This window comes from Polypterus senegalus, chromosome 13, assembly GCF_016835505.1.
Source record: "Polypterus senegalus isolate Bchr_013 chromosome 13, ASM1683550v1, whole genome shotgun sequence".
In the NCBI taxonomy this organism is placed as follows: Eukaryota; Metazoa; Chordata; class Cladistia; order Polypteriformes; family Polypteridae; genus Polypterus; species Polypterus senegalus.
In genome coordinates this window covers 74,221,393-74,247,682 of record NC_053166.1, presented here as the reverse complement: position 1 = coordinate 74,247,682, position 26,290 = coordinate 74,221,393, and the positions used below count along the sequence as shown (strand labels likewise).

Here is a 26,290-nt window from a genome sequence, read left to right as displayed (position 1 = left end):
AGGGCAGATTTTACACAAATGTTAGGCACATAGACACATGGCATAAATTACCAAATAATGTGGCTGAGAGTAGGACTTTAAGGACTTTTAAGATTTTGACTTAATGTTATTTTGGACAATCTGTGAATAGGATGGAAAAATTTGATAGGCTGAATAGTCCGCTCTCATCACAGTTGTTCTAATGTTCCAATGTTCTGAACATGGTGAACTCTGTTAGAATAATCAAGTGTTCATGTTTTGGTCAAATTAAGTTTATAATAGTTGTAAGTCAGAAAAGAAGTCATCTGTTTGAAAGAAATGTATTTGTCCCTATTCATTAAATAAATATAAAGGAGGGCCATCCAATTTTTTTAGATTAGTACTTGATAGATTAAAAATAAAAACTAGTTCAGAAAAGACTGTTAAACAAAAACATTTGCATCACAATTCTGTTAGAGAGATACCAATGATTATTTTAAAAGGCTCTTATAAACACTTTCTTTAATCACATCACTCCAACAACAGTTTTTTTATCAGGTGAAAGTGGTTACAAACAAACTTTTTTTAATGACAGTGCTATTTGTAAATCCTGGGGTATTTTAAGATGACTAAAACCTTGGATGATTGGGACATGTGTATTTGCCACAGAGATATGATTAGCTGATTGAAGAAGCAGGAAATTTGTGTTTAAGATGCAGTGTGTGTGTGTGTGTGTAATGTATAGAATGCTAATGATGTACTTAATGAAGTTGAATAATTTTAAACGTCCAGCAGGAGCAAGCCAGACAAGTAAACTAATACCAAGAACAATGCAGAATAGATAGGGGCGGCAATGGTTCTTCCATCTTGAGAGACATTGGTGATGTGATCATCTTAAATTATAGAGTACAGAAGATGTCAGTGGACAATACAAGGATAATCAAAAGATGTTATTATGCTTCCAGACATTATAAATACCCATTAAATATAAGAAATGGATAGAAGTAAAGACTGAATGGTGTGACTACCTACCTTTGTGCCTATTAAATGCAAAACATCCTCTCAGTTTTTTCACAGTTTAACTATTAGGTTAATTTTTGTGGACCTCAGAGCCATGAGATTCATCCATTAGAAAAAAATATTTTTTCAAGGTTTGTCAGTAAAGAGCTTATTGTCAGTGGTTCAAGTGACCCCTCAAACCTCAAGCATAATTGCTCACGGGTGGTCTCAGGTTCAAATTGACTCTTTATAATAAATAAATTATCTTATACAGGTTTCTTCTTTTCCCCAGGTCAAGCACAATACAGTTATGTTCCTTTTGCTTACTTTACATGTTCTCTCATTCTTCCTGGCAAGTTGTATCCCTTCTTTCTGACTCTGACTCATTTAATGCAGGAACCCCAGGAGCACTTCTGATGTCAGGAATCTACATGGAGGAAGCACTTTAAGGTCAGATGGAAATGTCACAAGGTAGGAACAGCTATTCTTTGCAGCACCCCATGGTGGCACCCATGGAGCCCAACAGGACTACAATTTCCAATACACCCATCGAGTGTGTGTATGGCTACACTGGCCCAGGAATGCTTTTATCCAGCACATATGGGAGGATATAGTCTTGGAAGGCTGTTGTCCCCTTTCCCATCCACCACACTGGCCCCCCTGGCCTAGCAAGGGTTTTCTGCCCAACCCTGCCAGGATGCCAGTACATCCATTCCTTGTGCTGCCATGGTATGCTGGCCTCCTGGCTGATGCAGGGAACACCTTGCTTCTGACCACCCCTTTGTTCTGGTCTCCCTGCTAGGCAAGGGTACTGGGTCGATCCCGCCTGTCCTTCACAATATATATATTACATACATTATCAGACCCACTTAATCAAGAATATGTTGTTTGTGTTTATATATGTATTTTATATTTATTATTTATTAATTATGCTTTTCCATACAGTTCTATTTGACTATTATATTTATGGTTTAATTGCATGATGTTTTTACATTATAGTGTATATGCAATTAATATATATATTGCTCCAGGTTTTTAAATGAAAATGTACTTCAGAAAAAAAAGCTTCAATTGAATTGAATTTTATTATTTCTCACTTACAAGTTAATATTTCTTTTGAAGAAGTTTAATGAGCAGCCTACCCTTAAACAACAAGTCCCTAATGTCATAACTTTTTTTTTAAATGTCACCATTATCCACTTTATTTTAAATCGGCATAAAAATAGATACTGTGTTTCATATTTGGTTGATTCTCTGCGTTTTATATCTATTGTGAGGCCCCAGGGTGCATATAGCCGCCCTAATCCGACACAGACAAGCAGGATACAAGTTTCACCACACAGCACACAATTTAATTACAGTTGGGGAAGTGTTTCTTCTTTGCCAGTCCTTCTGCCTCCATTCATCCTCACAGGCTTCATCTACTTCCTCCCGACTCAGGCTATTAAGTGGTGGTGGCTGGCTCCTATTATAGGTCTTGGGAGTGTTCCAGGTGGCTCGTCAAGATTACCTGGAATCACTCCCAGGTGCTGTAGAAGTCTGTTATAGGGCTCTACAGCTCCCTCTGGCTGACCCCACTGAGCCCAACAGGGCTGTACCAAACTCCAGTTCTTAGCATGCCCTGTGGGAATCCGTGGTGTCCCAGCTGCACTGTAGCGTCCCAGGGGAGGTATTGCCTCCTTGATGTTCTCTCCCCTGGTCCTTCCATTCTGTTGGCGACCCGGCCAGTTAGTGGCCGTGGCCACCTGTCAATATGTGTTTTATCCAGGACACTCCACTTTACAAAAAGTTTAGTCTAAGTTACTATTGCAGGTTACTTTTTTGTAACTATAAATAAGATATTTTTTAATCAGAGAAAGGCTAGAACTATCGTTACTTTTTTGGCTTATTTGGCTGCTTGTGTTCTTTATCAAGCAACTGCAAGCATACAGCTAAATAAATGTGTTGTATTTGTATTTCTTTTAGTGCCCTCTAGTGAGTGAAAGGTGATTAATATCTATTTTTATGGATCCTTGAGGAGACAGATTCAGACAGTTTGACTTGCAAGTATAAGGTGTGTACAAAATAAATTTAGGCTTTACTTTTATACAGTTTTTATTGTATGTTTAGTTGGTAATTATAGCCCCATTTTAGTGTTGCAGCCTATGTTTGAAAGAGTGAGATACGTTTCACAAGTTTTAATTTTGGTTAGTGTGCTGGTATTTGAAGGTGGACTTTGTAATGTGCTCAACAGGGCAGAGTCACTATACATCATTAACGTACAGTATAATGCATTGCATGAATCTTTCCTTAGGTAGCTTATTTTCTAAGTAAATACTACCCCCACACACACACACACACACATATATGTGTGTGTGTGTGTGGGTAGTATTTACGTACAAAAATATATATATATATACAGTATATATATACATATATAATATAAAAAGCTGTAGGTTCCCCGACAGCGTCAAGATCTTCTCAATTGAAACGTCACACATCATTCCATCTGCCACTGGGAATCCTCCTATAAAATATGACTGTGGCAGCTGGTCTAGAATACTAATTTGTGTGCTTACTAACACTTGTCTTTTATAAGCAAGATGAAGGTTTTTGCTCATTTTTCACTTCTGGCTTGTGCTAAATTTCTTAGCCTATAAGAATATGAATGAAAAAAAACAGAGTAACATTAAAAAAATGGAATATCTGGTACTTACTTTAATTTTGCTTTTCTTCCCCCAATTCCCCTATATGCTGAACAGACCTTGAGGGTTTTGAGTGATTTTTGAATAGATTATTATGCATTTGTGAAGCTGGGCATAACGAGAGAGTGACAAAGACAGAGAGAGAGAGAGAGAGAGAGAGCAGCAGGGGTCGGGGGTGCTGTGTATGACACAGTGAATGAGCAATCTTGTGCGTTTGTCGTATTTATACATATACGTGTGTGTGTGTGTATGTGCCTGCCTATCTGCATTCTAAAGAGGAGACGAAATCCTGCTCACTGTGACTGTGTGTGTGTCTGGGAGTGGAGGGGGGTTTAGATAGACAGAGAGAAGAGGAGGGACAAAGGCAAATGACGTCTATAGCACAGCTGCCCCTTTTAAGCTGCGAAGCACGGCTGTCTTGCAGTCTTTCAGCAAGCGATCCAGAAGGAAAGATACAGTCATTATCTGTTAGACTGAGAAGGTTTGCAAAGAAGCAAAATGAATATGGTATAGCAGACCACAGAAGTGGGAAAAAAGAAGACTGATACAGAATTTTGAATAGGAGAATTTTGAATTGAAAACGCATATCTCATAATTATATATTTTTTTGTCTTTTCAGTGTCTCCTCTTTAAGAGATAAGTTCCCATGAGATTCTTCAGACTCACATTTAAGTGTTTTGTGGATTGTTTTTGAAGGTGTAGCACTTCTGGTGCTTTTTATCTTGAAGTCTATTCGGTTTTCTGTTGGAATTTTTAAAAATCAAGACACAATATCCTACAATATTCTTTCAATCATCTGTGCATTTGTCCAATACAATATAAAGAAAAGTTGTCTTTCTCATCACAGGAGAAAGAAACCATTACAAACAACAGTCTTTCTAGATTGCAAGAAAGAGGCTGGAAGAACTGAAAGAGAAAAAAATTTTGATCAGGGGGTCTGCTCAAGACTGTACATTTTAAGGTAGAGAAAGATTTCAGATTTCTCTTTCCTGCTTGTTTCACTTTTTCTGTCCCAGAAATTCTAGAGACCTGTAATTTTTCTTGACAAGGAAACTGAGCCATGGAGAATACTGCTCTGAACAGTGAATGCTGTATAGTGGATGGAGTCTCTAATGAAGAGAAAAAGGGGCATCTCATTCCCAATGGAAATGGGCACCAGCATAGGCACTCAAGAGCAAGTGGCACCATACCGCCCCCAGTGGTCAGGGCAGAGGTTCCAGAAAGAGACATGTGGACCAGGCAGATGGATTTTATTATGTCCTGTGTGGGATTTGCTGTAGGCCTAGGCAATGTGTGGAGATTCCCCTATTTGTGCTACAAAAATGGCGGAGGTAAGAAAACTTTCTTTTTTATTTTAGCTGACCTGGGTTAGAAGTTGTTATTTCAACAGCAAGGGTACTTGTTACAAAAGTCTTATACATTTGTAAATTATTAGCATTAGCTGGAAGAATAATATCCTACTATCAAAGTCAGATTTCATGTTTGTATAAATATAACTTTCCTGCGTTCTGCCTATTCTGTTTTTGGTTTTACATGTTACCATTTATGTTAGTTTTATTAAAGAAAGATATTTCATTAGAATTTAGAATTTAATGGGAAATGTATGGGCAGCACGGTTGAGCAGTGGTAGCGCTGCTGCCTCACAGTAAGGAAACCTGGGTTCGCTTCCTGGGTCCTCCCTGTGTGGAGTTTGCATGTTTTCCCCGTGTCTGTGTGGGTTTGCTCCAGGTGCTCTGGTTTCCTCCCACAGTCCAAAGACATGCAGGTTAGGTGCATTGGCAATCCTAAATTGTGCTTTGTGTGGCCAGTGGTGGGCTGGCGCCCTGCCTGGGGTTTGTTTTCTGCCTTGCACCCTTTGTTGGCTGGGATTGGCTCCAGCAGACCCCTGTGACCCTGTACTTAGGATATAGCGGGATGGATGGGAAATGCGTTTGTAAGTCAGGTTGTACTTGGTTACTTTTTAACTGAACATCTTAAAATGCTTCTAACTTTGTCCAGTATGATTACTGAAGCAAATGTAGCATGTATGCAAATGTAGCATGTAGCAATGGAATAATCCTACCAGCCCTCTAAAGATAAGCTTTCTTTGATATTTGACATTCATTGTTATATTGCATATGATTTTTGGCTTTGCATAGTTTATTTCTACTGTAGCTAGTCTTTGAACTAGAAATGTAGGTACATCATAGTTTGACTTTAGTGAATGGGAGAGCTTATAAAAGTCAGGTTTATATAAAATGAACTAGAAGTTTTGAGATAATATTAGACCTTTCATACTGATGTACTGCTCTTTTTTTACATTACATGATAATAGCATACTATTTCCTTTATGGAGAGTTGAAGTATTTTTTCCCCAGATTTGAGGTAATGGAGACATTCACTTTTAAAGGAATTAACAGATCTTTAAATATGCACATGTATATATATATATAGACTTGGCATGTAGTCAAACAGTAAATATAGCAGCTGACCCTTCAGTACCCCTCCCTTCAATTCAAATGCTATCTTTTTATGTTCAATAAAGGAGTGATTCTGTTTCCTCTGTCATTTGAATAGCTAGAGTGTTCACATTTTCTTAGTGTCACTATCACTATATCTCTATCAAGGTTTTTTAAATCTCTTATACCTACTTAAGCCATCTGCTATTAGTGTTTTTAATTCAGCACTGATTTTTTTGTTTTGCTGATTTGTCTGTTATCCTGTTCTCGCCTTCAATAAGGAAATAACCTATACTGGAAATAGACTATACTGTATCTTGAGTTAGTTTTTTTTTAAATCATTGAAAACTTTGTGAGAGTAATGCTTTCATGCTAATTCAGTTGAAGAGCAAGAAGTAAGTGTTCGACTGTAAGTTGTGAAGCTGCTGTAGGGTTAGGTTGTTATTATAACCCAAATACAAATGTGGGAAAGTAGTCAATAGTCAATCACTTTATTCACAGAAGTAATTCATTGTTTTTAACTTAGAAAATTTCTTTCCTGATTATATTGTAATTTTTATAAGATTCAGAGTGTATTTTATAATACAGAGGTATTTTTAAAGTTTAGGGCAAGGGATCATGTATAAAAATGCTTGCATGACAGGAAAAAATGTTTACAATTAACTTTGAACAAGGGAAAATCCTGAAATACTGTAGCAAAGCCGCAAGAAAACAAACAGGTATTAATATATGGAATTTAAATGCCACCTGGATACATTTACTAGACTGCTTTATAAAATACTGGATACATTTATATCAAACATTATTAGTCTATTGAATATACCTGTGCAGCTGTTGAAAAAGATTGCACTGTATTGGACTGGTTTCTTGTTTAGGGCTGATTTTTTCCTGAGCATGAACTGGTTAGTGAGTGCATGGATGAATGAATAAGGAGAGAAGGAAAATTTACAGAAAAAAGACAACTACTTCATGTAGTGCATTACTTTTAAGGTTTGAAAGAACACATGAGCAGTAGTTGAAAGGAAAATTAAAAGGAGGGTGCTACTAAAATAAGTCAATGTGAAATAAAAGAGCTACAAAGGAGGAGGTAAAATTTATGATGTGCAGGCATGAAATATTCTGATAATAAAATACACCTTATTTTTTCTGAAGTTTTCCTTGACAGATATCACTAACATACCACTTCATTTGTTGCATATTTAATATCACAGTGCTTCCTGTAATTATGTTGTTAAATATTTTGGCTATATTGAACATTTTAATTATATAGGCAGTGTTATATTACAAGGAATAACATTAACACAGTATTTATTCCAAAGTCTTAAAAGCAGCTAGTGATTATATATAAATATGTACATTGTATTTTTTGAAAGTCATTACAATTTAGGTAGATTGCTAACAACATAAGCTGGCAAATGTTTTACCTTTATACAAAAACATAATAAGCCTTTTTCTTCTTCTTTTGGCTGCTCCATATCTTTCTGTCCTCTGTATCTTGCTCTGTTACACCCATCACCTGCATGTCCTCTCTCACCACATCCATAAACCTTTTCTTAGGCCTTCCTCTTTCTCTGTTGTCTGGCAGCTCTATCCTTAGCAATATACTCAGCATCTCTCCTCTGCACATGTCCAAACCAGTGCAATCTCGCCTCTCTGACTTTGTCTCCCAACTGTCCAACTTGAGCTGATCCTCTAATGTACTCATTTCTAATTCTATCCATCCTTGTCAAACCCAATGCAAATCTTAGCATCTTTAACTCTGCTACCTTCAGCTCTGTCTCCTGCTTTCTGATCAGTGCCACCGCCTCCAAACCATATAACATAGCTGGTCTCACTACCGTCCTGTAGACCTTCGATTTGACTCTTGCTGATATCCGTCTGTCACAAATCACTTCTGACACTCTTCTCCACCCATTCCACCCTGCCTGTACTCTCTTTTTCACCTCTCTTCTACAATCCCCAACAACAACAACAACAACAACAACATTTATTTATATATCACATTTTCATACAAACAGTAGCTCAAAGTGCTTTACATAATAAAGAATAGAAAAATAAAAGACACAATAAGAAAACAAAATAAATCAACATTAATTAACATCGAATAAGAGTAAGGTCCAATGGCCAGGGGGGACAGAAAAAACAAAAAAAAAACTCCAGACGGCTGGAGAAAAAAATAAAATCTGTAGGGATTCCAGACCATGAGACCGCCAAGTCCCGTCTGGGCATTCTACCTAACATAAATGAAACAGTCATCTTTGGATTTAGGGTTCTCACGGAAAGGCTTGATGATGATGGTCACAGACTTCTGCCTTTTAATCCATCCATCATTGTTGGAGCATCATGAAGCTTTGAGTAGGTGGAGGTGGCGCAGGCCACCACCACAAAGAAACCGGAAAAAGAAACAGAAAAGAGAGTAGGGGTCAGTACGATTTTAGAGCCACCATGAATAGTTATTATGAGGAATTGAACATACAGAGTATCAGGATTAAGTTAAATTAAGTTAAATGAAGTTATAAAAGGCCATGTTAAAGTAATGTGTTTTCAGCAGTGTTTTAAAGTGCTCTACTGTATCAGCCTGGCAATTCCTATTGGCAGGCTATTCCAGATTTTAGGTGCATAGCAGCAGAAGGCCTCCTCACCACTTCTTTTAAGTTTTGTTCTTGGAATTCTAAGGAGACACTCATTTGAGGATCTGAGGTTACGATTTGGAATATAAGGTGTCAGACATTCCGATATATAAGATGGGGCGAGATTATTTAAGGCTTTATAAACCATAAGCAGAATTTTAAAGTCAATCCTGAATGACACAGGTAACCAGTGTAGTGACATCAAAACTGGAGTAATGTGTTCGATTTTCTTTTCCTAGTTAGGATTCTAGCAGCTGCATTCTGCACTAGTTGCAAACGATTTATGTCTTTTTGGGTAGTCCTGAGAGGAGTGCGTTACAGTAATCTAGTCGACTGAAAACAAATGTGAACTAATTTCTCAGCATCTTTCAGTGATATAAGAGGTCTAACTTTACTTATGTTTCTTAAGTGAAAAATGCTGTCCTAGTGATCTGATTAATATGCGATTTAAAATTCAGATTACAGTCAACAATTACCCCTAAGCTTTTTACCTCCGTCTTGACTTTTAATCCTAATGTATCCAGTTTATTTCTAATAGCCTCATTGTATCCATTATTGCTAATCACTAAGATTTCAGTTTCTCTTTATTTAACTTGAGAAAGTTACTATTCATCCATTCTGAGATACAAGTCAGACATTGTGTTAGTGAATCAAGAATCGGGTCATCAGGTGCTATTGATAAGTACAGCTGTGTGTCATCAGCATAGCTGTGGTAGCTCACGTTGTGCCCTGAGATAATCTGACCTAACGGAAGCATGTAGATTGAGAATAACAGCGGACCCAGGATAGAGCCTTGTGGAACACCATATCGGATATCATGTGTCTTCGAGTTGTAATTACCACAACTAACAAAATATTTTCTCCCTGTCAGGTAGGATTCAAACCAATTTAAGACACTGCCAGAGAGGCCCACCCATTGACTAAGGCGATTTCTAAGAATATTATGATCAATGGTGTCAAATGCAGCACTCAGATCTAAGAGGATGAGAACAGATAAATGGCCTCTGTCTGCATTCACGCAAATCATTTACTACTTTAACGAGTGCAGTTTCTGTGCTGTGATTTGTTCTAAAACCCGACTGAAATTTATCAAGAATAGCATGTTTATTTAGGTGGTCATTTAACTGCATAATGACTGCCTTCTCCAGAACTTTACTTAAGAAAGGCAGGTTAGAGATGGGTCTAAAATTTTCAAGAGCGAGGGTCAAGATTATGTTTCTTAAGTAGGGGTTTAACTACAGCAGTCTTAAGACAGTCTGGGAAGACCCCCGTATCTAATGACGAATTTACTATGTCCAGAACATTATCAATTAGCACGCCTGATACTTCTTTGAAAAACCTTGTTGGTATTGGGTCAAGGACGCAGGTGGAGGTTTTAATTGAGATATTATTTTTGTAAATCAGGTAAATCTATCCTAGTGAAAGAGTTTAATTTGTTTATAACAGGATGCTGGGGTTTAGGAGGATCCTTAGTGTTGGAGGATATACTATGTTATTTCTAATATCATTAATTTTTTGATTGAAAAATACAGCGATAGCCTCACAGGTTTTACTGGAAGTACTTAGGAGGCATTCCTTTGAGTTACCTGGGTTTAGTAGGTGATCAATTGTAGAAAATAAGACTCTGGGATTACTAGCATTGTTATTTATAATCTTGAGAAATAGCAGCGCTCTCAAGACGGACAGTGTTATTGTATTCTGTTATTTTAACTTTTAATATTTCATAGTGGATAGTAAGTTTAGTCTTCCTCCATTTACGCTCAGCTCTGCGGCATGTTCTCTTTAAATCCGACACTCTTTGGGTCTTCCATGGTATAACAATGCTAGAAGATTTTTTCACTGTCTTTTCAGGTGCAACTATGTCAACAGCAGCTCTCACTTTAGTATTAAATCTTTCCACCTTACTATTTACATTATCCTCGCTATTATAGTTGGCACTATAAACGGACTGATTGCTTAGAATGTTTGTAAGTTTTAAAGCTGCTGCTGAGTCAAAGAAGCATTTTTTAACAATATGCTTCTCATGAGTGTTTTTATCATTATTTCTATATTAAAAGTAGAAGAAAATGGTCTGATAGACCAATATCAATGATCTGTTTTATATCAACTTTCAGTCCTTTAGTAATCACTAAGTCTAACGTATGACCTGCTTTATGTGTAGGCTGATTTATGAGTTGTCTCAAATCAAAAGAATCCAGGAGGTTCATAAATTCTTTTACTTTTAGATCACACTGATTATCTATATGAAAATTAAATTTGCCAACTATTAGGAGTGTGTCATAGTTAGTAATTAAAATTGACATTAAGTCAGAGAATTCCTCAAAAAAAGACGCGTTGAATTTTGGAGGTCTATACACGGATAATACTAGAACTTCAGAATCTCCATGGTTAACAACGGCGAGATACTCAAAGGACTTGAACTTACCAAAACTGACATCTTTACATTTTAACTGGCTCAAGTAAATGTTTGCCAAACCGCCTCCCCTTTTTCCCTGGTGGTTACTCTGTACTCTGTACCCATTACTCTGTACTGTTGATCCCAAGTATTTAAACTCATCCACCTTCGCCAACTCTACTCCTTGCATCCTCACCATTCCACTGACCTCCCTCTCATTTACACACATGTATTCTGTCTTGTTCCTACTGACCTTCATTCCTCTCTTTTCTAGAGCATATCTCCACCTCTCTGGGGTCTTCTCAACCTGCTCCCTACTATCGCTACAGATCACAATGTCATCAGCAAACATCATAGTCCATGGGGACTCCTGTCTAATCTCGTCTGTCAACCTGTCCATCACCAATGCAAATAAGAAAGGGCTCAGAGCCAATACCTGATATAATCCCACCTCCACCTTGAATGCATCTGTCAGTCCTACTGCATACCTCAACACTGTCACACTTCCCTCGTACATACAGTATCCTGTACAACTCTTACATACTTCTCTGCCACTCCCGGCTTCCTCATACAATACCACAACTCCTCTCGAGGCACCCTGTCATATGCTTTTTTCAGGTCCACAGAGACGCAATACAACTCCTTCTGGCCTTCTCTATACTTCTCCATCAGATCCTCAGAGAAAACATTGCATCTGTGGTGCTCTTTCTTGGCATGAAACCATACTGCTGCTCACTAACTATCACCTCACTTCTTAACCTAGCTTCCACTACTCTTTCCCATAACTTCATGCTGTGGCTCATCAGTTTTATCCCCCTGTAGTTACTATAGTCCTGCAAACACCCCTTATTCTTAAATATCGGGACCAGTACACTTCTTCTCTACTCCTCAGGCATCCTCTCACTTTCCAAGATTCCATTAAACAATCTGGTTAAAAACTCCACTGCCATCTCTCCTAAAAATCTCCATGCTTCTACAGGTATGTCATCTGGACCAACGGCTTTTCCATTCTTCATCCTCTTCATAGCTGTCCTTACTTCCTCCTTCCTAATCCGTTGCACTTCCTGATTCACTATCATTATCCAACCTCTTCTCTCTCTTGTTCTCTTCATTCATCAGCCTCTCAAAGTACTCTTTCCATCTGCTCAACACACTTTCCTCACTTGTGAATATGTTTCCATCTTTATCCTTTATTACCCTAACCTGCAGCACATCTTTCCCAGCTCAGTCCCTTTGTCTAGCCAATCGGCATAGGTCCTTTTTTAGTGTCCAATCTCTCATACATCTCATCATACGCCTTTTCTTTAGCCTTCGCCACCTCTCTCTTCACCTTGCGCCTTATCTCCTTGTACTCTTGTCTACTTTATGCATCTCTCTGACTATCCCACTTCTTTCTTTTTCATCTTCTTCCTCTGTATACTCTCCTGTACTTCCCCATTCCACCACCAGATTTCCTTTTCCTCCTTCCTCTGTCCAGATGTCACGCCAAGCACCCTTCTTGCTGTCACCCTTACTACATCTGCTGTAGTTTCCCAACTGTCTGATAATTCTTCACTACCACCCAGTGCCTGTCACCTCCTCCCTAAACTCAACCTTGAAGTCTTCCTTTTTCAACTTCCACCATTTGATCCTTGGCTCTGCCCTCACTCTCTTCCTCTTCTTGGTCTCCAACGTCATCCTACAGACCACCATCCTATGCTGCTTAACAACACTTTCACTTGCCACCATTTTGCAGTCTTCAATCTCCTTCAGATTGACTCTTCTGCATAGGATGTAATCTACCTGTGTGCATCTTCCTCCACTCTTGTATGTAACCCTATGTTCCTCCCTCTTCTTAAAATATGTATTCACTACAGCCATGTCCATTCTTTTGGCAAAGTCCACTATCCTCTGACCTCCTTCATTCCTCTCCTTGACACCATACCTACCCATCACCTCCTCGCCTCCTCTGTTCCCTTCACCAACATGTCCATTGAAATCCGCTCCAACCACCACTTTCTGTCCCTTGGTTACACTGTTCATCACTTCATCCAACTCACTCCAAAAATCTTCTTTCTCATCCCGATGCACACCCAACTTGTGGGGCATATGCACAAAGAACATTCATCATCAAACCTCCAATTTGAAGCTTCATAATCATTACTCTGTCTGACACTCTTTTCACCTCCAAAACACTCTTGACATACTGTTCCTTCAGAATAACCCATACCCCATTCCTTCTCCCATCCACACCATGATAGAACAATTTGAATTCACCTCCGATCCAATTGGCCTTACTCCCCTTCCATTTAGTCTCGCACAGTATATCAACCTTCCTTCTCTCCATCATATCTTCTCTCTCCCCTTACCAGTCATACTGCCAACATTCAAAGTCCCTACCCTCAGTTCCACTCTCTTTACCTTCCTCCTCTCCTCCTGCCTCTGGACACGTCTCCCCCCTCTTCTTCTTCTCCTTCTTCTTCTTCTTCTTCTTCATCCAACAGTAGCCCAATTTCTGCCAGCATCCTGTTGGCTAACAGTACTGGTGGTGGTCGTTGTTAACCCAGGACTCGACCGATCCGGTATGAAAATTTGTGTTGTTGTCGCATTCTGATTTGGCAGAATCCTCCCCATTTATCCGGGCTTGGGACCGGCACGAAGAAACACACTGGTTTGCGCATCCCCTGTGGCTGGGTTACAAAAACATATTAAGCCTAAACCTAATAATTATAGATCAGTTAACTTATATTACAAGGAAGCAAATGAAAGTAGTTGTATAAGATATGGTGGAAGGGAGAATGGTAACCTGTTAAAAATAGCTGATGTTCTAACTGATATATCATATTTTTATATTAGAGTGTACAGAATCAGTTAAATGGGCTAATATGATGCTGGGTTATATGGCATATTTTGTGCAGTACTGTATATGCCAAGTAAAGTTATAAGGCTGTACAATACATCTGTAATATTGTGCACAGTTTTAGTTTACGTATTCTAATGGAAATAAGAATTCTAGAGAAAGTATATAGAAAAGCTACTAGACCTATTTCATTATTGTAATAAATTAACCATGCAAATGTATTAAAAGGGTTAACTCTTTACAGTCTTAAGTAAGCTAAGATAGAAGAAACATGATAAAAGTGTTTAACAAAATGAAAGGAATTAGCAAGGTGAATGCCAGAGGTTACTTTGAAATACAGTACATTCTTTAAAAAAGCACAGGGACATGGCATTAAAAACATATGGCTACAAATATTTAATTTAAGTCAAGTATGCTATAACCCTGAGCTATCCACTTAGTAATACAGTATTATTAAAAAGGCTATATTTACTAATTTGGAGTGCATCTAGAAGAAAATACTAAAAATTAAGAATGTAGCACTAACTACAGAACTCAGACGTAATAAAGCATACCTGAATAGGAACATAAGATGTTTAACAAATTCAAGACCATTCAGTCCATCAAACTTGTTTGGTTAACTAATAGGTAATAGATATGTTGTTCAAATATCGCATCCAGATACCTTTTAAAGTTGTCAGGGTTTCTGCTTCAACTACATATCCCAGTAATTTATTCCTGATTCCCATTACTCTTGACATGAAGAAGTACCTACAGTCTTATGTCTTAAATACACTTACCCTTAATTTCCACTAGTGTCCTTGAGTATGTGATTTGCTGTTGAAAGAATTCTGCAGGATTTGCTTTTTGCGATGCTGTTGATAATTTTTAAGACTTGAATAAGGTCATCACATAGCCTCATTTTCTTAAGACTAAATAGGTTTATTTTTCCTTAGGCAGACAGAAAAAGACATGCACAATAGAACTAGTATGCACTTTGCTGCTCTCCTTTGCCCAGCTCCAAGTACTGCTATGTCTTTTTTTGTAGCATGGTGACCAGTACTGCACACAATACTCTAGATGCAGTCTCACCAGTACATTATGTAGTCTGAGCAAAACATCCCTTGATTTATAGTATATACAACAGTTTTTGCAATATCATTATTTATGTTTTTAATTGCTTGTGCACATGACTTAGACAGTGAGTATCTTATGGCATTAGTATAGGGCTGTGTCAGCATTTATCTGCAAAGGAAAAAAGGTTAAAGGTTACCTCCACACTAAAAGGAGATGTACAACTGAAATGAAAAGAGCAGGTATATAGGAGGAGAAGGAGGGAACAAATCCAGGGCAGATGTAAGGAAGAAAGGTGAGAATAAATGAGATCATTTTTCTGTCATATTAAATAAACCCTTAAATCCTTTTCAGTGGTTGCTAGTGTTGATCGGCAAAACTTGGTCCCTTAGGCGAAACTTATTTTTGTTAGCATGATGTCACAGAGCTGTAGCAGCCATGGGCAGAAATTTCATGCATGCATACTGTAAGATCATTGCAAATCTGCTTCACACATGCAAATGTCAAGACCCCATCAGTACTCTAACCACATGTGTTTTATTTGAGGGATACATTTGCTGACCACAATGAGTGCTGCCCCCCGTATAACACAGTTCCCTGTGTGCTGGCTGAAGCAGCACTGCATGGCTAATTTGCATGCATAATTAACCATGCGCCCAGTTACCATCTGAAAACAAAACTGAAAGAAGTCATCGCCTCCACTAAAAACAAAGGAAACCCCATGAAATAATAATGGCAAAGGATTGATTACTATTTACAGTGCACTTTTTGTTTTCAGTTTTTTTTTGTTGATGGAAGAAAAAAAAATACAGATGCATTTGCCCAGATACATAGGAAACTTAAAAAAAATGTTCCAGCTGGCTTTCAAACAATGGAACGAGACAGTCCCACACTGCTGCTTGACATGGCCAGTGTGTGCCCCAAGTTTGAAACTCTGTAAGAGCAGTCATCTATATTTACCTATTGCTAATTTGTGGCCATTTCTTGTGTTTTGTTTGTGGTGTTTGTTGCAGCTGCTTCTTTTGTTGTTTGAGGCACAGTGGGGTAGCAGCTGGCATTGCTGCTTCACAAGTTAGATCACATTTTTGGCCATAGTAATTGGTCCACCATAGTTGGCAGACACTATCCTCATCCTCAGGGATACTACACTATTATAATCCATTCAAAACTAGTTTAATTCCTACTTCGCTATGTCATGAACTTGGAGTCCCAAAAGCACGTAACTCCCATAAATACTTCCAAAATTGTCCACCAGGGAAAATATACCATCAAAACCGTAGCTAGACGCAGAAAGGCCATTGATGATGCTTTATAAAGTAAAATATTTTCTTTTAACAAAATTGTTCTGTAGCACAAGAAGCTCTGTGGAGCACAAAAAGGAACTGCCTGAGAAGACAAGGCAATCCAAGGCAAATACAGTCCTAATCCAGAAGCCAAAAACAAAGTCAAAGAACAGGAGCACAAGTTCAAATATCCGTTATTATCAAAAGCAGAGAAAGATTACATAACTCACCACAACTCCATATTCCTAGGCCAGAGGGAAACTCCTGGCAGTGATTGGCAGGTGGACCCATCTCTTGGGAAACCACCCACAAAACACAAGAAACATAATACAGGCATTGACAATAAAAACAATAATACTGTATATAAAAGTAACGATAACATAGACAAATGGCATAAAAATGAACAAAAAAGATAAGAAACATGACATTGAATCCCAGCCAGGGGAAAAATCCTGGTTGAAAGATGACACCTCATTATTTTCAACACATTTTGCAGAGCTTAGCAGAGTTTGCAATCCTTTCCATGATTTTGCTGAACCCACAGCATACAGAATATACACTATAAATGGTACCACACATCTTGCATTTATAATAAATATTTCTTTTGCCTTAAACTTCATTTCTAAGTGTTTGGTTAGTTTTGAAGTATTAACTTGGATTTAAGGAGGGGGAAATTAAGCATTAGAGTTTCATTCTGTCTACAAGTCATCTGATAAAGGTGATGGAACCATTCCTTTTTTCAGTTTATTTAATGCTTTAAGACAGAACTTTTGAGACTTACTTAGTACTTTGTTTCTTCCAATGCATATGGTACATTGGGCAATGAGCTGTTGCCAACCAATTCATATCAGGTGTGATGGTTGGAGGTTCTTCCTACTCAGTTTTGAGGGCTGTGAGATCTTCTCAGCAGATCTTGAAAATGCGCCCCATCTCATTTCTCCATTCCCAGGTGTCCAATTCATTGCTGTCTTGGGTATCTGGTGTGCTGGCAGCCTCTGTTTCCTCCTAAGGTGATATGCAGATCAGTGTGCTTGATTGATCCTCATGATCTTTTTCTTCTTGTTATTGATCCGGAGGCCAGTCTTTCTCACTTTGCTTTCAGGCTTTGATATTGTAGCCTGCAGGGCCAGTTCCAATTCAGCTGTGACTGCCACATCACTGGCGAAGTCCAGGTCTACAAGGCAAGTTTCTGTCTGTAAAGTCATCTTTGTTTCTTACACAGCATGTTGTGTTGCGGTAAAGATCTTGAAAAATCCTGATGAAGCATTGTGGGATGACATAATGTCACCACAATAATTTTAGATGCATGCAGTTGAACGCTTTCACAAAGTTGATGAAATCCAGTAGTGCTTTGTGGTGTTTGAGACAGTCGTTTCTGTCAAAAGTCAGCCTGTTCTTCTTCCAGTAAGGCATCGACTTTATCATGTTGTCGCTACAACAATATGAGGCAGAAGATTTTTCCTGGGATAGGGAGTAGTGTGATTCCCTGCCTTTTGTTGCAGGCTGTGTTGTCTCCTTTCTTTGGTACCTTGACAATCATGCCTTTTTACCACTATTTCGACACCATTGTTGCTTACTTAAATTTGTTGCACAGTGCCACTAAATCCTCTTCCGTACTGGCTCTGCCATGCTTCAGCATTCTGCTGCCATTTGGTATTTTCCAGGGGCTTTGTTTTTAATCAGGTCTTTCATCGCAGAACTTCTGCTTTTGTGAATTCTCCGACATTAACATTCAGTTCTAACATGTGTGGTATTGCTTCAAAAATCATACGTTGTAGGTGGTATTGGATGAATGAGGGTTTCTTTGAAGTTCTTGACCCACTGAGTGTCTTGTGCTTCTTGTGGGTATAGAAGCTTGCAGTTCTAATCTTTAATGGTTTCTCCATTGGTTCAGTTTCTCTAGGTCAGGTCATGTACGGTTTGGTATAGCGTTTTGCTGTTGCTACCTCTTGGGCTTCAGATCCTTTCATTTCTAGCCAGTTTCATTGATCAACACAACAGCTGTGCTTAACCTGCTATCCAATGCCCGATACTTTTCCTCGGCTGTAGTTGTCTCCTACATCATTTCTGCCGAGAAATGCCGGTGTTGGGCATTCTTCTGCTCGTCAATGCTTTTTAATGATCACTCTTGAACTCAGTGGTCTTTTGGATGTTATCAGAGTTGACCAAACACTTACTCCATGGCTTGAAAGACTGTCTATTTGATTTGTGCCCAGAAGTTGTCAGTGTTCATGTTCTTGAGGTCCTGCAGGACCTCAAATTGATTTCTCAGTTCCACATGGAATCACTGAGCCACTAACTTATCTTTCAACTATTCAACATCAAGTGAGTGAGAGATCTCATGTTTCTTCTGTTGTTTCTTAGGTCGCAGCTTAGTTGGCTCATAAAAAAAATTTGATCCAATATCTCTACCCCGTTGATCTCGTACATATTGCAAAGCTGATCGTTATCACTTACCAATACAGGTGTAGTTATGAGTACGACCGCCACCTCTTCTTGTGAACGGTCTTTTGCCAAGCGAAAGTGTTTCCAGGACACAAGTTGTTTGTGCCACAAAATACTGTCAAACCCTTCACCATTATCTGTTATCTTGTGCAACTGAGCCATATGGTCGCATGTGTTTCAGTCCATCTTGGTCACTACTTATTTGCACATTCATATGATTCGTAGAATGCGACCTTCTCTATATCTTCAGAGGCCTTGATTGGTACGTACACTTGAACAATGGTTATCTTTGTGTGCCTGTATGATTCTTCTACTGATATGCTCCCATCCGAGTTGCCACTTCCATGCTCAGGACCATCCTGACTTTCCGCACATGCTGTTTCACGTTGCCAGTGTATAGAATACTTTTCTCATAGCTTACAGGCTTTCCTTTTCCTAACCATTAGACTTAACTGAGGCAATTTTTATCCATTATGTGCAGTAGTTGGGCCAGATTTCTACATTGATATAGCATTTGAACATTCCACATTTCATTTTGGGTGATTTGGCTCTGAAAATGCTCAGGTAACTTTCTTCTCACCCTGTAATCAAGTAATTGTTGATGCTTCTGCACAAATTTGGATGTGCTTGAATTTGTTGGATATTGCTTGTTGTTTTCGTAGTGTTTTAAAATTTTAACAGGGCTGGGTTTCTGGCCCAGTGTCAATTCCTCCTTCTTTCACACCTGAGCTTGGGATCAGCCATAGTAGAGTTATTTATGAGACTACTGTAGGAACACTAGCAATGCACCTTGAAGGAAGCCGGTTCCAGGAGCCCCTTTGTCCTATTGCTTCTTGCAATATATCACAGTCATCTTAATGTTATAGCAGCCCACGCAGATCTGTGGTTACCTGTGAGCCATTCTTGTGCAGATATTCTCTCACCAGAGCTTGTCAGTTGGCTTATGTGTGCAAACGGATCTGTCCAAAATGTCCTGAAACATTTGTGTTAACAGTAATAGTACTGAAAGCACAGAAAAATAAAGATAATTAAAAGGCAAGCATATTTTTTCAAAAGTTAATGTGTATGTAAATAAATCTTTTATAATTTGTTTTAGACATTAATAGTATTATTTCTTTATATACTGTAACTTGAAAAATGGCCTGAGATCAGATGAAAGATACAAATTGCCTTTTCAGTATATTCGTGCAAACATGGTCTTTGTACTGAAGATGTAACATGCCTAAAAAGTAAGCAGTGGCATATTAGTTAACACTGCACTCTCATAGATCCAGCATCTCAGGTGTAAACCTAACCAAGTTGATAAATTTATTTATGTGAGTTTTCTCTCATACTGTCTCCAGCTTTCTCACAGTTGTTTTAGCTTGCCCACTTGCTCTTTTAATATGCACCACATTCACCCCCTCATCACCTCTTTTAAGACCAATGGACCTTCTTCATCTACTTAGGATCCTTAACTTCAAACTCTTGTCTCTACTTTTGAGTCAAGGATTCTCTGATTACAGGTTACATTAAACCCTCTTCCTAGGTCACTTCAGGACTGTATCCTGAGTTCACCTGCAGGATTAGAGTCAGCTTTCGTTAGAAGGATTCGAGGTTAGAACTTCCTCTAGTAGTCTGTGTCATTCCTGTACCACTGAAACATGTGTAGCCTTGATGAGCGGAGTTTTCACAGTGGCTTTCAGGATGCATAACTTAATTGAACAACATAGTTCCATTTTTTCCCCAAGTAGGGACCATGTCTTGTCGTGTATTGCCTCCTGGGGTGTAAGACTTTCTTCCACTTTACCTTTGCTTCACCCTTAAAGGGTGAAAATTATCCCATTTTCTGGAATAGTGGCCAAGTAGTGCTACCTAGTAGTTATAAGGTCTGCACTACCTGTAATAAAATTAATTTTGCAACCCTGGGCTCACCAACCTGCTGGTTTTTGTCCTTCCACACTAGCAAATAGAAGTTCTCACTCACAATTAATTCCGTTTTTCTTCCTCCAGAAGAAATTTTTCCTTGTCCATTCACTGCACAGTGCATCGTATGTGTTCTCACCACTAGCAACCCTGTGCCAGCTGGCAGACCCTCATATTGATAAAAGAAAAATCAGCAAAAAATGTAATAACTTTAAGTTCAAGCGAATATATTTAATTTCTTCATTTAAAATATGTCTTTATATTAATCATATACTGCCCAGTTCTGAGTATTGTTCATTTGTATTAATCATCATCGTTTGTTATGTAAGTAAAGCAATTTCAAGAATTTTATTTTATTTTATGCTAAGAATAATTTAATAATTAATAATTTAATCATGCATATTTTTGCCTTTGGAGAAGACGGAAACCTAATCAAAAGGTGACCATCTCCAAATATGGCAAATAAAACAAAGAACATAAAAGAAGGATTTTAATTAGTGTTTTCGGCACAAAAAACATTACTACAGCAGCTTTTGTATCTGGGATATACACAAAGGAAATTTAGCCTTTTAAGTATGTTTCTCTTTGTGTTCTTTCATTTAAAAGTTACAAATGTGTTTGGTAATTTCTGATTTAGCTGAATGAAAAATAAAATTTTTAATTCAGCACAATTTTAAAAGATTGATTTTCAAGTGAAATGGAGAAAAATGTGCTTTTTCATACATTTTAAATACTAGGACTGGGGGAACAGCACAGAAAAAGTACTGGACCGAGCATGCCTGCTTGAGAAGCTCACAGGTTTATACTGAGCAAGAAGCTTAGACATGTATTCCAAGGTGTTCTAAGTTCAGTGCTTTGTGTTTGAGCAGGAGAATTGTGAACATGATTTTAATGTAGGGAACCTATAGTAGTCTAATTAGCTGAAGAGTAATATGGTAAGAGTTAAGACAGAAGCGGCAACTATTTGACCTGGTTGTTTTCAGTTGACACATTTTCAAGTAAGTAATGAGGAAAAGATGGCAAAATATGCCAGCATCACTGAAGAGGTAGGGCTACACTACACTGTAGTATATAGACTTAACTATAACTGAAATGGAAGAATTGAAGCTTCAGCTGTTGTCAATAATTGAAGTGTAATATGTAACAGAGATAATAAGGTTAGTTCACATAATGTAAAATTTAGGCAAAAAAATAAAATATTATTGAGTTGTGCTAGAGAACATACAAGATCCAATTTACTCTTTTTTAGTATTTAGCTAACTGACATTTTCAGAATTTCTTTCTCTGATGTAATTTTATTAAAGAGTGTTGAGCCTCACATAATATAGATTTTAATTGTGACAAAAGTTGTTCAAATGAGATCAGGGTCAACACTGGATGAGGTGTTACTCATTTATACAGATTTCCCTTCCCTGTGCATTGTTGTGACATGAACAGAAACAGGCGTAATCATAGAAAATCCTAGCTATAGAGTTTAATCCGTACACAAACAATGACTAAACCTGGTTCTTGACCAGTGAGACAGTAGTGGTAGCCACTGGGCCTGCCTCCCATTTCCTTGAATGACTGAAAAAATCCAAGATTATTGTGCATTATTATATTTATGAAGTGTACCTGTTCCATATACTGTACACAATTGCACTGATCAGCCACAACATTAAAATCACCATACTAATTTTATATACAGTATGTCCACCTTGTGCCACCAAAACAGCTCCTACCCATCGAGACATGAACTCCACAAGACCTCTGAAGGTGTCCTGTGGTATCTGGCACCAGGACATTAGCAGCAGATCCTTTAAGTCCTGTAAGTTGCAGTGTTGGGCCTCCATGGATCAGACTTGTTTTTCCACCACATCCTACAGATGCTCAATTGGATTGAGATCTGGGGAATCTGGAGGCAAAGTTAACACCTTTAACTCTTTGTCATGTTCCTCAAACCATTCCTGAATAAGTTTTACTGTGTTACAGGGTGCATTTTCCTGCTGAAAGAGGCACTGCCATGACGGGATAACATTGCCATGAAGAGATTGTACATGTTCTACAACTATAGTAAGGTGGGCAGAATGTGTCAAAGTAACATCAACATGTACCAGTACCCAAGGATTACCAGCAGAACTGCCACCACTAGCTTTCCTTCTTCCCATACTGCATCCTGTTGCCATCTCTTCCCCAGATAAATGACGCCCACGCACCCGGCTGTCCACATGATTTAAGTGATTCATCAGACTAGGCAAACTTCTTCCATTTCTCCATTGTCCAGTTGTAACACTCAGTGTGCCCGTTGTAGGTGCTTTCGGTGGAGGACAGATGTCAGCCTGGGCACTCCAACCGGTCTGTGGTAATGCAGTCCCATATGCAACAAGCTGTGATACACTGTGTGTTTTAAAACCTTTTTCTCATGACCACCATCCAGTTTTTCAGCAGTTTGTGCTACAGTAGCTCTTCTGTGGGATCGGACCAGACTGGCAAGCCTTTGCTCCTTATGTGCATCAATAAGCCTTGGGCACCCATGATCCTGTCACTGGTTCACAGGTTGTCCTTCTTACTCAGTGATGTGCAGTGAGGTTCGATTTACAAATATACGAACCCACAAGAATAGCTTATTCACTATTCAATTGGCAACCAGCATGCACATTGACTACTGGTTACATTTCATATCTCATCAGCATTCTTTACACACACATAGGTAAGGTGCATATTTGGCTAAGAAAGAATATTACATTTATAGTGGCGACAGAGAGAGGGGAGAGAGCATTTGCTCTTTATTCTCCATGTGTTCTAACTTTGCTGTTGCAATTCCACAATTCATACTCATTCAATACAAATGAAACTACTGAGTGGTATACAAATAAAACGGATTCCAATTTTGACCTTAATTGAAATATTCAGTTTTTAAAAGCTTTTAATTCTAATGCTTTAATCAATTTTAATACACACTGTTCAAACAAGAGGATAACAAGAAAAAGAAAATAATATTTTATTTATGGTCAAAATTTAGTTTTTAAATATGGATTTATTTTCTTAAGTCTGAATCCATTTTTTTTAAAACTGAAAAACGTTTATGGCGTTCATGTACCTATCCTTTTCCACGAAAATCTCCGTCAATTTCCTGTAAAAGTCCTCCTTATTTTCCTTTAGTTTTAAAAATCTTAATCTTCTATTTTGGCAGTCAGTCAGAAAAAAAAAAATAAACAGACCACTGAAGTGCACTTGACTTTCTGATATCGCTAACTTATTGGCACCCAGTAGAAGAACAGCAGCAACAAGCACGTGTTGGGCTCACATCTGCCCCCTTTGCTGCATATATATATACACACACACACAGACACACACACATAAACATTTATACATAGACATATATACTGTATATACTGTATATATATATATATATATATATATATATATATATATATATATTATATACTGCTCAAAAGAATTAAAGGAACACTTTTAATCAGAGTATAGCATAAAGTCAATGAAACTTATGGGATATTAATCTGGTCAGTTAAGTAGCAGAGGGAGTTGTTAATCAGTTTCAGCTGATGTGGTGTTAATGAAATTAACAACAGATGCACTAGAGGGGCAACAATGAGATGACCCCAAAACAGGAATGGTTTAACAGGTGGAGGCCACTGACATTTTTCCCTCCTCATCTTTTCTGACTGTTTCTTCACTAGTTTTGCATTTGGCTACAGTCAGTGTCACTACTGGTAGCATGAGGCGATTCCTGGACCCTACAGAGGTTGCACAGGTAGTCCAACTTCTCCAGGATGGCACATCAATACGTGTCATTGCCAGAAGGTTTGCTGTGTCTCCCTGCACAGTCTCAAGGGCATGGAGGAGATTCTAGGAGACAAGCAGTTACTCTAGGAGAGCTGGAGAGGGCCATAGAAGGTCCATAACCCATCAGCAGGACCATTATCTGCTCCTTTGGGCAAGGAGGAACAGGATGAGCACTGCCAGAGCCCTACAAAATGACCTCCAGCAGGCCACTGGTGTGAATGTCTCTGACCAAACAACCAGAAAGACTTCATGAGGGTGACCCAAGGGCCCCATGTCCTCTAATGGGCCCTGAGCTCACTGCCCAGCAGCATGCAGCTCGATTGGCATTCGCCATAGAATACCAGAATTGGCAGATGCACCACTGGTGCCCTGTGCTTTTTACAGATGAGAGCAGGTTCACCCTGAGCATGTGACAGAAGTGAAAGGGTCTGGAGAAGCCATGGAGAACATTATGCTGCCTGTAACATCATTCAGCATGAGCAGTTTGGTGGTGGGTTCATGATTGTCTGGGGAGGCATATCCATGAAGGGTCACACAGACCGCTACAGGCTTGACAAAGGCACCTTGGCTGCCATTAGGTATCAGGATGAAATCCTTGGACCCATTGTCAGACCCTATGCTGGTACAGTGGCTCCTGGTGCACGACAATTCCTGGCCTCATGTGGTGAGAGTATGCAGGCAGTTCCTGGAGGATGAAGGAATTGATACCATTGACTGGCCACCACACTTTCCTGACCTAAATCCAATAGAACACCTCTGGGACATTATGTTTTGGTCCATCCAATGCCACCAGGTTGCACCTCAGACTGTCCAGGAGCTCAGTGATGCCCTGGTCCCGATCTTGGAGGAAATCCCCCACAACACCATCTGTCATCTCATTAGAAGCATGCACCGATGTTGTCAGGCATGTATACAAGAACACAGGGGCCATACAAAGTGCTGTGTACAATTTTGAGTTGCTGCAATTAAATTTTGGCAAAATGGACTAGCCTGCCACATAATTTTTTCACTCTGATTTTTGGGGCGTCTTTGAATTCAGGGCTCTGTAGGTTGATCATTTTCATTTCCATCAAACAATGTGGCATCCTTTCGTTCCTAACAGATTACCCAGTCTATATCAGTATAGATATCCAGGAGGATTTCTTTTTCCCATTGAGATCTGATGTGTTTTCAAAGTGTTCCTTTAATTTTTTTGAGCAGTTTATATATATATATATATAAAACTGATCACCCATTGGCCTCACTCACTGAGTGCAAGGGAAAAAAATAAAATGTAGTCTATAAGCTATTAAACAGTAAAACATTAACATTTTAAGAAGTAAAGATACACTGAGCTCCAGTGGAGTGGTTTCGGGTAAGCTACATTTTAAAGCTGGTATAACATAACGGGTAAGTAGTACTAACAGCAGCTAAAATGTATATGGATCATCTGTCGGTAGTAGATCCGTTTTTAAAAGTCGCTACACGTCAGCTGTGGTATAGAAATTACATTTTCTATGTGAACGTCCAAATTTCTGCCTGTGGTAATGTGCCTTACCGGATATAGTGTAGAGAGAGGTCTTCGCTGACGATATGAGCGTCGCGGTGGGTCTCGTGTAGACTGGAGAGAAGGCCCTGCCATTAACTGTCCCGGATGGCACTGTCGGTCCTCCACTCCTGTGCATGTCTTCATAATCCGACCTGACGACCTCATAATCGTATACATGTAAAAGAAAGTGCAAAGCGCCTTAATATTAGTTTTCCGCTGTCTAGAAATGGGATCCCGTGTTTACAGTTGTCTGGGCTATAACTCATGGGAAGGGGGAAAAAAATTAAAATTGTTTACTTTCACTTAAGGCAGAAGCGCAGTCAGCCGCCTGACTTTTGTAGTATTTT

General features: G+C 38.8%; 1 protein-coding gene across 3 annotated transcripts in view; it reads left to right on the top strand.

The window, feature by feature from the left end:
* Positions 1 to 26,290, top strand: part of slc6a8 (solute carrier family 6 member 8) — a 203,111-nt gene that overhangs the window by 80,511 nt on the left and 96,310 nt on the right. The window contains exons 1-2 of one of the 3 annotated variants that reach the window (XM_039775516.1): positions 4,063 to 4,602; positions 4,691 to 4,972. In XM_039775516.1, coding sequence (XP_039631450.1) covers positions 4,702 to 4,972 — 271 coding nt within the window. In that variant the 5' untranslated portion in view covers positions 4,063 to 4,602; positions 4,691 to 4,701. Of the gene's footprint in view, positions 1 to 1,353; positions 1,429 to 4,062; positions 4,973 to 26,290 lie in introns of those variants that run through there. The other 2 variants (XM_039775517.1, XM_039775515.1) reach the window with 2 other exon arrangements.